The sequence below is a fragment of the Myotis brandtii genome, unplaced genomic scaffold (assembly GCF_000412655.1).
Source record: "Myotis brandtii unplaced genomic scaffold, ASM41265v1 scaffold772, whole genome shotgun sequence".
NCBI lineage: Eukaryota > Metazoa > Chordata > Mammalia > Chiroptera > Vespertilionidae > Myotis > Myotis brandtii.
In genome coordinates this window covers 47,796-59,630 of record NW_005371090.1, presented here as the reverse complement: position 1 = coordinate 59,630, position 11,835 = coordinate 47,796, and the positions used below count along the sequence as shown (strand labels likewise).

Genomic DNA, 11,835 nt, shown 5'->3' with positions numbered 1-11,835 from the left:
CACAAATTTTTGTGCACCGGGCCTCTAGTCTTTTTATATTACACTAGTCTTCCACTTTGTATTTTAACTACCTTAAGGTGAGGTTATTTTGTAGAGCCATATGTTGTTTGTAAATAAATGCTTGAACTTCACACTTTAAGGTCAAGAGTTCTGAATAACTTTTTTTCTTACTATGCCAGTGAAACCAATCCGTAATCTAAATGGACATTCAATTGGGCCATACAGAATACACGCTGGGAAAACAGTGCCCATTGTGAAAGGAGGAGAGGCAACAAGAATGGAGGTATGTATGTTCTTTGTGAAGCATTTTGATTTTTTTTTCCCAAACCAAAGCTAGTGATAGTATGTTGAGCAAAATTAACTTGCCATTTATATTTACCTTGACAGGGATTGGGCCATATTAGTATGCAAATTATTTTAAAAATATGCTTTTATTGATTTTAGAGAGAGAGATTGCCTCCTGCACACACCCCAGTCGGGGATTGAATCTGCAATTTGAGTATATGCCCTGACCGGGAATCGAACTGGCAACCTTTTGGTACTCAGGACGACGCACAACCAACTGAGCCACACTGGCCATGGCATTAGTGTGCAAATTTTATCTAGTCAGATCAGGGCTCAAGTCAGTTATGTAAAATTGGGTATGTCAAAGGATTATTCATTCAACACATAGTGAATATTTACTGAGCATCATGGATGTGCCTGCCAGTCTCTTCAGTAGGCACTAAGGATATAGTAGTGAACAAAACAAAATTCCCTGCCCATGTAAAGCCTGCATTCTTAAAAGAGGACACAGAAAGACAAAAAAGCGCTAAGGAGGTAAAAAGCAGGGAAAGGTGGATAAGGACTGCCAACAGTATTTCATGTTGTTCCTTACATGAAGTAGGGAATACCTCAGCCTGACGTTAAGATATGCTAATTTTAATTTGTTCTTAATTTTTCTTGTCTCCCTATTCTAATGTGTTTTTTAGGAAGGAGAAGTATATGCCATTGAAACCTTCGGTAGCACAGGAAAAGGCGTTGTTCATGATGATATGGAATGTTCACATTACATGAAAAATTTTGATGTTGGACATGTGCCAATAAGGTGAGAGACTTATTTCTGTATGACTAGTGACTTTCTCTTCCCAGTTAACAGCTATTTTAAAAATGTGAAAAATATCCACAGTGATAAATACACAGTTTTATAGCTTAATATTAAATTCTGTGGATTTCCATAATGCAGCAGAGATTGGCCTGTTAAAAATTTTAACTGAGATGAAAATGATGTAGGTAACTATTTTCTTCAGGTCCAGTTTCTAATAATTGTAATAATTTCAGAGATAATAATTTTGCGGTATGTCTAGATTTTTTTATTATATTTGGTAAACTTTTTATTTACTTAAAAAAAATCTTTTTGGGTAGGTGGGTGAAAGATTTACACCTACTTTATGGGCAGGTCTTTCAGCTTGATGCCTATAAAAAGAAATTCTCACCAGAATACTGTTGGTGAGTCTGTATTGGGAATTTCACACATGCATAGGCATAGACATGATCAGAGTCTTCATCTGGCTTCCTATTCAGCTGCCATCTATAATTAGATATGGGCTACTATGTATCCTGGCTTTTGAATGTGGAAACAGGCAACAACAAAATTTTTTTAAAACTTTAAGTAAAGCCACAGCTACCATTTGAGTTTTCCTTAATGGGGAAGTGAGTTTTGATAACTTTTTAGCTAACTATTAATCTTGGATTTTCTCCTTTTAGGCTTCCAAGAACAAAACACTTGTTAAATGTCATCAATGAAAACTTTGGCACCCTTGCCTTTTGCCGGAGATGGCTGGATCGCTTGGGAGAAAGTAAATACTTGATGGCTTTGAAGAATCTGTGTGACTTGGGCATTGTAGATCCATATCCACCATTATGTGACATTAAAGGATCATATACAGCACAGTTTGAACATACCATACTGTTGCGTCCAACATGTAAAGAAGTTGTCAGCAGAGGAGATGACTATTAACCTTAGTCCAAAGCCACATTAACGTCTTTTATTTTGTAAGCCTTGTTGGAATACATTATACCAGAATTGATTTGCAACATGTTGTCTGTTTAACAGTGGACCTATATAATACTTTTATTCGTGTTTAAAAAGGAAGGAATTTGATCAAAGGCAAACCATCTAATGTGTAATTAACCATGGAAAAAGCTTTCAGGACTTTCATATGTTAACAGTTTTTTCTCCTGTCTAGAAAATGCTATAAAGTTCAAATTAGTTAGGAATGACTTAAGCATTTTGTTTTGAACACCTAAAAGATGCTTTTCAAATATTTATATTGCCATATTCTTATTTGAATGCTTTGAATGACTACATCCAGTTCTGCACCCATACCTTCTGGTATTGCTTTTTAACCTTCCTGGAATCCATTTTCTAAAAAATAAAGACATTTTCAGACCTAAGAGCTACATTTCAATGTCTGTGGTTATAATTTTGCACAGAAAATAGCTAAACTTAATGTAGGGAAATGTAGAGCTTTTTATCTGGATTTAGACCTCTACACTGAAACTTTTTTTCTGATATAGTGGCTAAACAAGATCTATACATGTATAAAGTAGGAGAAGCTTCATAAATTAATATACAGCTTTAGGAATATTTTGCCTTTTTTTTAGGACCTTATCTTTAGGGCCTTATATTAGTCCTTATCTTTCATTTTTTTCTCTGGCATTGGAAAGATCTATTTGTAACATGACTTAGGAATATTGTACAACTTGAAACCTTGATTTAGTAAAATAACATTTAGATCCTTTGTCCAGTGCTATATTTATTAGGAAAGGTATTCAGCTTGCTTGGTAAACCAAAAATGCATTTAAAACCACAAAAACAGGAAAATTTTCCATGATTAGGTCTTGTTCTAGTTAGAAAAGTTAAATTGAATTATTAGTCTTTTTCATTAGTGAACCAAATTCTTTAGCACCCTGTACCTCGACTGGCTTAGATTTATAACATTATGGGTGATATTTCAGGAAGTGAGGTTATAGTGATTTATTAAAGCAGCTAAGTGCATAAGTTGAATGTAAGATGCATAATACTTGAACTGAACCCCACTACCAATTCTTGAACAAACTGCTTGAATTTTATGTAAATTATTTTGGGGAATGTTTCAACAAATTTTTAAAATAGTTATGTACTAAGGTAAAGCCTTAATTTGTATGTTTAGCACAGTAACATTTATTGCCTCTGGGATGCTGTTTTGTATTTTAATGTTTTTCTCATAGGAAGAGAAATTTGACTTCTGTACTTAGATCTTTTATTATACATTAAAAAGCCGCTTTCAGCATTCAAGCTATAAATGAATGTTATCTTGTGGGATAAACAATCTAGTTTAGCTATATGAGCCATGTTTACTATGGTGCTAATGTTCAGTAGCTATCTTTGAATAAGTTCTCCATTTTCTGTGATGTGCTAGTGGCAGAGCTCACCAGTTTGTGCTTGGAGATGTTACAGGGCTTGGGCCCTCCAGCTAGCTCCTCTGGAGTTTTGAGTCCATACTATTTTGATGTGCTTTGGAGGGAGGTATAAAGTATCCTGATTTCCAAGCCCCTGAATTTTAGAATTGACCTTTTGAGTCAAGAATTTTGGAGCTTTGTGAGATCTCTTTAGCAGTAGTGATCTCAAACCATTTATGAGATCCAAGCTCCCTTCCCAGGTAACTGTTGGAAGCAGTAGCATCACTTATATGCTGCTGGAATGGCTGGAAGGGATATGATCTTGTATATAGAAAAGCTTTCACTTAAGAAAAAACTGTATTGTTTATCTACTAGCCATGTATCTCTTGAAATCATTCTGTCATGTTTATAATGATGTACCTTATTGGTAACCAATTATTAGTTTGAATGTTTAACAATAGTGCCTTTAGTAAATTATTTTACAACCAAAACGTTGTTTTTGTTAGATCAATTTAGCATAATGTAGAAGCCCACATTAAGATGTTCAGTAGGAAATCTTAAGTTTCTGTGCATTGTCTAGGTTTTAGTTTCACTTTAATAGACTTTTTTAAGATCTGATTTAGGTGAGCAAAAGTTACCACATACTTCCTTGACCTCACACATAGCACCCCTCCATCAGTTTTAGTTTTAAGGGATTAGAAAGGGCTAAGCCACTTTATTTCTTATACATTACATTGAAATAAGTACTAAAAACAAGCAACTTTCCTATAAAATAGCCTAATATGCAAATTGTCCCCTGGACCAGGAGTTCGACCACGGGGTGGGGCTGGCCAGCCAAACACCCATGACCCCTAGCCCCCAGGCCGGCCCTGCCCAATCAGCAAGGGGCCAGCTGGACCCCACCCATGCATGAATTTGTGCACCCGGCCTCTAGTACCATTATAAACATTAGCTTTCAGAGTTGTTTTAAAATATCCCCCTAAAATTAGGTGTTAAAAGGTATAGCAGTTGATCTAAGTACAGTGGGGCCTTGACTTACGAGTGTCCCGACTAACGAGTTTTTTGAGATACTAGCTGTCTCTCGGCCAATTTTTTGCATTGAGTTGATAATTTGAGTTAACGAGCTCCTTAACGAGCTCGGTCTCGGAACGAATTAAACTCGTAAGTCAATGCCCCATTGTATAAAGTAATCCTTGAAATGAAGACTATACTCAGTATCTTCACCACATAAGTCTTTAATGAGGTATAATTACATTAACAGTTGAGGTAATGATTTGCATAGGTATTTAATAAATGATTTTAATCCTTAGCCATTTAACACTCAAGTTGTATTTTTGGCATAAATGATTTGTCTGTTCAGTGATAAAGTCTCATTGCACTTCACAAAGCTACCCCAGATGACTTGTTCTCTGAAATTTAAGGAAAATTTGCCAATAGAGGTTGTCCTTCACAAGCTTATACTTAGATGATCACTAGTGGAGAACAGCATTTAACATATTTTCCATTAAGAATTCAACCTGCAAGCAGACCAGCTTAAAAAAAAAAGATCTAGTGGTTAACACTGAACTCTTACAGAGCTGATCAACATATATTAGTGGATTCTCTTTCTGAAATAAAGTTAGCAGCAGTAGGATTTTAAGGAGATCTGGTAAGATTATTAGGGAAGAACAAAGAGTCATACTGTGTTTTTAATAAAATGCAAGATTATATAATTTTAAATGTCAGGACCCCATGTTTGAATATCTGAGAAGCTCCTAGTATTCACATAATCCTAGCAATAGTGAGCAGTCCAGACCTTAGAAAAATGAGATGCATATTACCCAGCTGCCAGTTTTGAAGATTTACCTTCTCTGCCCTGTAATTTTTTTTCTCTTCAAGACATATATTTTATTCCATGAAGAATCTCAAGATATGCAGTACAAAGTTTTAAAAGATTTAATATTTAGACATAAAATGAATTCATAACCAAATAAAATTGTACTTGTATAACAATACACTGTGGTAAATTCAAGTTTTTTATATTACTTCTTTATTAGAATCAGGACAAACCAGTTTGCTGCCAAATGAATCATTAAGTCCCAACCATCATTGTTTTTATGTCCACAGAACTGAAGTTATTTAAGCATACTATTTATAAAGCTGTCATTTTCATTTGTATAGTTGAGTATGCCAAATGAAGAACAATTATTAAAAATAAATTTAAAAAAAAATGAAGTTCCTTTAACAACAGTAATGTCTTCTGATCCCTGTAATACACAAAGCTTCAGGAATATCAATGTGATTGATAAGTATCTTTTCTCTTTTAAAATAGTAATTTAACTACCTTCAAGGGGCAAAGGTAACTTCAACTACAAATAGCCTGAAAGAATTGACTTTTGGGTAAGATTATTAGTGAAGAAAGTGTCTATAATTTTCCATAGAATAAATTTGTTTGGAAAATAGCTACAAAAGATAAATGTACAGCCCTAGCTGGTTTGGCTCAGTGGATAGAGCATCAGCCTGCGGACTGAAGGGTCCCAGGTTCAATTTTGGTCAAGGGCACATGCCCAGGTTGGGGGCTCAATCCCCATTGGGGGACGTGCAATGATTTCCTTTCATCATTGATGTTTCCCTCTCCCTCTCTGAAATCAATAATAATATATATACTATACAAAGATAAATGTATAAAATGATACCACCTGAACTTCAGTACAAATTCATGATGTGCCAATCCTATATAATAAAACCCTAATATGCAAATAGACCGAATGGCGGAACGACTGGTCGCTATGATGCGCACTCACCACCAGGGGGCAGATGCTGAACGCAGGAGCTGCCCCCTGGTCAGTGTGCTCCCACAGGGGGAGTGCTGCTCAGCCAGAGGCCGAGCTCATGGCTGGCAAGTGCAGCCACCTCCGTGGCAGCGCTAAGGACCCCTAGGGGGATGTCGTAAGCTGGCAGTTGGACATCTCCCGATGGGTCCTGGACTGCGAGAGGGCACTGGACTGCGAGAGGGCACAGGCTGGGCTGAGAGAAACCCTCCTCCCCACCACCCCCCACCCCACAGTGCATGAATGTCCTGCACTGGGCCTCTAGTTAAAATATAAAAGAGGTAACACCAGTCTGAGGTAAATACTAAAAGCTTAAAACTCCCCAAGTACTTGAAAAAAGGTTAGTTACCTGCTATCATTGATATACATATATTTATGCTTTGTCTCTGTAAAAAGACTTGTAGATAAAAAATTATAAACAGTATGCACTGATTCATAAGTAAAAAATAAAAACAAAGCTCAAAATTGTAAATAAGCCCTTTGAGAAAATATATATACAAATCGCAATAAGCCCCACTATCTTTGGATCAACTAAGCTTTTCATTAGAGGTATCAGCTTCTTCATTAGGAGGTAGGCTACCAGACAGGAATTCTGGAGGCAAGAGTTTAGAATGTCCATTCTCAGTAACTCGCTGGGTATAAAACAAGATATAAGCTTGGGCCTTGCGTACTTCATCCATAGTGCACATGCTTAGCTTGGAATCATTGCAGTGTACCCAGAACCCTAGAGTGAAGCACAGAAATATACCTTAATGTTTATAAAGGAACTTGAGAAATTTCTATTATAAATTAAAACATGGATTTAGAAGCATTCGTTTCAGTGAGTTCAAGTTTTTTTAAGTTTACTTTTCAGTTATAGTTGACATACAATATTATAGTAGTTTCAGGTGTACAATATAGTGATGTTTTTATACCTTACAATCTGATACCCTAATCTAGTACCTATCTGGCACCATAGGTATTACAATATTATTGACCATGTTCCCTATGCTGTACTTTACATCCCTGTGGCTATTTGTATAACTGGCAATTTGTACTTCATAATCTCATCTTTTTCACCCATTCTCCTTGAACCCCTCTCCTATCTGGGAGCCATCGATTTGTTCTCTATATCTGAGTTTGTTTTGTCCTTTTGTTTTTTAGATCCCATATAGGTTTAAGTGAAATCATATAGTATTTGTCTTTCTTTGTCTGACTTCAATTAGCATACTACCATCTCCATCCATGTTGTTGTAAGTGGGAAGATTTCGTTCTTTTTTATGGCTGGATGATATTCTATTTATGTACATCTTTATCCATTCATCTATCAATGGACACCTAGGTTGAATTAAGCTACTTTTTTAAGAGAAAATAATTGTCCAGCCTATTCATTTCTTTTAGTGAGAAATACAGCTTAGACAGTATGTTACTCCGGAATTATCTACCTTTATCCTAGAAGTAATTTGAAGTTACTGATTACTTGACACTATTTTTAATTCCTGGTATAATCGTACCAGTTAATGATTTTGCTGCTTATCACACCATAAAGCCAATAGTATACAACTGACTCTTGATACTTTAGTGTTAAATTACCTTCCTGAATTAACTGGGCTTTTTGTCCACACGTCTTTTCTGATTTTGGGGTTTTTGTGTGTGTTTTTGTAGGTGTATGTGTTGGGGGAGGGGAGGGAAAATAGGCGTGAAGAAGAGGCTCATCCTTTAACAGTAGGAAGGGAAAGGGGAAATAAAATATGAAACCTAGATTCAATCACTTTTGCCACCTATGAAGGATCCATGGAGGCAGACCTTCAGTATTTTCTATGAGCAATAATGCAGAAACATTCTTGAAAGAAAACAAGAGATAAGTGGCTTTGTTTAAGATGATCTAGTGGCCAATTTAGAAACTGCTAGAGCCTGAACTCCAGCTGCCAAGTCTAACCCAAGATAAAACACTTTTCCCCATCTATACCTCCTTCAGAATTATAGCAGTAGGCAGTGTAGTGTCCTGAGCCAAATCCTTTCCCATGGTGCATTACTACAGCAGATAAGTCATAGATAAAACATTCTGGTCTGAGGGATTTCACGGACTCCCTGCAGCAATAGGGCTCCATGTTTAAGATTTCTTTAAAGTCAACATGAACACCAATCTTCTCCCGGTTATTACGTCCTGACCATCTGTGAACAAACCAGGGTAAAAGTATTAACAAAATCAAGGGAAAATAACCAGGTACTAGGTTCAGATAGTAAATGTGGTCATACTTCCCAGTACTGGATTGAAGCATGGCAAGCAGTGTTTTTATCAATGTACATAGTATGAGCTAGTGTTATGGGGGGGGGGAATAATATGGTAGTTCTTTCAAGAGATTCTAATCCATTTAGGATGGTTTGAAACAGAGAAAAAAGGCAGACTTCAATGAAAATGATAATATTAAGTTAGTAAATAAAACATGAGGTTAAGACAAACAATAGCAGGTAAGAGAGGGAAGAAAGGCTTATAGACAGGTTTTTAAAGGAAAAAAACATGAAAATGCTTTTTAGTACAATGTTAAAATGGTATGGAACTAAAATAAGGCTTCCACATTATATTTTCTGCTGGACTAAGAGTCATATCCCACTCCTTCCCCAGGAACTGTATAAAAGATCCTGCATCCAATGCAACTTTAACTTTAGTAAAGATGGAAGAACAGACAAAAATAATGGGACCTACTTAACATGAGACATTCCTATCATTCTCATTTTCTCTTTTACTTTACCATAAAATCCAAACCTTATATTAATTATGCTAAATAAACACTTGTAAGCCATCTAAATAGAAAATACTCATTCCTATTGATAAATTGAGTACTCAGGGTTACCATAAAATCCAAACCTTATATTAATTATGCTAAACACTTGTAAGCCATCTAAATAGAAAATAATCATTCCTATTGATAAATTGAGTACTCAGGTTTTTTTTCCTGCTGAAATACAGTAAAATGAGAAAGAACAAGAAGATAACAATGTACCCAGAATTCATAATGGTTTACTTCTGAGGAGAGGGAAAGAGGACAGGACTGAGAGGCACACGCAGGGAACTTGTAAGCTATTAGAAATATTCCGTTTCTTATGCTTCTTCAAAGAGCTCCTGTGTGCTTCTCCCCAATCCCATTCTCTCTTTTTGTCTTTTATTTACCCTATATACTTTATACACTGGAAAATACAATGGTGCTTTTTTAATAAAGGAGAAAGATAAATGTGGTGGAAAAGGCAGTATCAACATGGTCTCTGAATCAGAGATAAATCAGGTCATGAAGGATCAAATACATTTTGGGCAGAAGATGGAAGGAAATAAGAGTCAAACAGGTTTGTATTAAGGAGAGCTTCAAATGCCAGATTAAAGAGCAGTTATGAAGAACTAGAGGTTCTATAACAGTTTATAGTAGCCAATTAAGTTATCAGTTTAAGTAACAAAATTTTAAATCCTTTCGAGTCTCTTTACAGAAGCTCATGTATGTTCTCACTTTTCAGTGCTTTCTGGCCCTTATTACCTAAACCCGAAATGCAGTATGAATAATCTTCCTGTTTTCATTCTACTTGATTGTATACACAATGTCAAGTCTCACCTGACTTTTCACTAAACCTTTTGTTGTAGACCCTTCCCTGTTCCTTCCTCCACACCTTTGTTCATGTTACTCCTCCTGTCTATACCCCATTCATTCACTTAATATTTTGGGGCATTGCTTGTCCCACTGGTAGGGGAAGAGAAATAAGTAAACTGTTAATTGCAAACAGTGGTTTCTGACATTAAGCCAAATAGGGTGATGTGATACTGATGGTTTGAGTGGTGGTGCTTTTAAATAGGATGGTCAGGGAAGTCCTCTCTAAAGAGATGACATGAACTGAGACTTGAATGACAAATCCCCTATGTCATTAGAGAGGCTTTGGGAACATTTGAACATCAACTAACTTCCCCTGCAAGTCTCAGATTAATCAGTTTGTTTATAGTTTGTGATATTTACTATTTCTACTTCACCATTATTTCTGTGCATGCCTTTCTGTAATCTTCTTGTGAAAAGAATTCTACTTTATATTCTTTAAAGAATATAGAACATCTTGAATTAAAAAGCACTCATATGATGTTTTCTGACTGAAATAACTGAGTCAACAGTGGGAAGTAGAACTGAAAAGAAAGGTAATTTTATTTTGGGCTTCTATTTTGCCTTCTGTAATGTCTGAAATTTTTTTAAAAAACACATTACTTTAACTGTTAAAAAAATTAAACCATGGTCTCAATAGTTTTCAAATCATAGCACATAAAGTAACTTCTCATTCCTTAAGAGAACAGTAGCTCTCAGGTTAACATGGTTATTGCAAGGTATGGAAGCATATGCTTTGATTAACCAACAGATTTGCCAACTTATTCACCTAACTAAACATATTTCTGAAGACTAGAGTTGTTTTTAACTGCTTTGAATTGAACTGATGTATCTTTGTTCAAATATTGTCCAAGGATGAAGCAATTAAGCCAAATACTCTAAGTTACAAATTTAAAAATTTTACACCTAAAATATGCTGAATATTAAACAGTACAAGCAAAAACTTACAATAATATTACTTAGCCAACCAAAATGTGAGGAGTCTGCTAATCAGCAATGCATTCTATAAGGGAAGCTAATCAGGTTAGATATTGAATATGGCATCCACTGGTCAAGGCTAGAGACAATGATAGAATTTTTTTTCCTTAAAAGTCATAAATAGACCTAAGTTATCTACTAGCCAAGTATGCAGTATTAAAATTTAATTCATCATATATTAAGTTCTGAAGCACAATAAGTAATGATAAGTTAGAAGTATATAGTTGGTAGGCAACCGATACTACTACTACTAACCTGAATCGTTTGAGATGTAGTCTGAGAATCTGAGGTAGGTGGCATATCATAAGCTGTTTTTGGGCTTCTGTGAGTACAACTGTTTTTGAGGAAAACCTTCTACGCTTTGCTGTGATATCAAAGAAATGAAAATCAAATTTAAGGACACAAGGAAAATCTGAGTAAAGTTTTAAAATAATTCACACATGCATTATCATTTAAACATCTACTGTGTTACAGATACTATACTGTGCTAGAGATAAAGATGTGTCTTGCCTTTAAGAAACATAATAAAAAACAAAAAACTTATGAGCTGATCAAGGTGGATAGACATGTAAACAATTAAGTAAATGACTTAATATTGTAAATAAGTCAACAGAATGATATAGTGCTTATAATATTTTAAAATGTATTATAAAACCATATTTTCCATTCATTCATAATAGCATTCTACTCCCCGATTTGGTGAGGAAAACCTCTAGGACCACTCACATTTATGTCCAAGAAAAAAAAAAGAAAAAACTTCACCATACAAACTTGATCAAGATTTTTTTCCTACCTATATAAATCTTCGGTTCCCTATAACAGTTCATATTAGACTAGGGGCCTGGTGCACGAAATTTGTGCACTGGGTGGGTGGGGGGGAGTGTCCCTCAGCCCAGCCTGCCCCCTCTCACATACTGGGAGCCCTCAGGCGTTGACCCCCATCACCCTCCAATCGCAGGATCGGCCCCTTGCCCAGGCCTGACGCCTCTGCCAGAGGTGTCAGGCCTGGG

The 11,835-nt window shown here is 35.8% G+C and overlaps 2 protein-coding genes across 5 annotated transcripts in view; one reads left to right on the top strand and one right to left on the bottom strand.

The window, feature by feature from the left end:
- METAP2 (methionyl aminopeptidase 2) overlaps positions 1–3,314 on the top strand; it is a 35,893-nt gene extending 32,579 nt beyond the window's left edge. For all 4 annotated transcript variants that reach the window (XM_005883152.2, XM_005883154.2, XM_014530751.1 and 1 more), the window contains 3 exons: positions 180–283; positions 972–1,087; positions 1,747–3,314. In XM_005883152.2, coding sequence (XP_005883214.1) covers positions 180–283; positions 972–1,087; positions 1,747–1,999 — 473 coding nt within the window. In that variant the 3' untranslated portion in view covers positions 2,000–3,314. The remainder of the gene's footprint in view (positions 1–179; positions 284–971; positions 1,088–1,746) is intronic.
- Positions 3,315–6,467: 3,153 nt separating this feature from the next.
- Positions 6,468–11,835, bottom strand: part of USP44 (ubiquitin specific peptidase 44) — an 11,314-nt gene continuing 5,946 nt past the window's right edge. The window contains 3 exon segments of the mRNA XM_005883151.2: positions 6,468–6,957; positions 8,182–8,387; positions 11,081–11,189. Of these exon segments, the coding sequence (XP_005883213.1) occupies positions 6,761–6,957; positions 8,182–8,387; positions 11,081–11,189 (512 nt within the window). The 3' untranslated portion in view covers positions 6,468–6,760.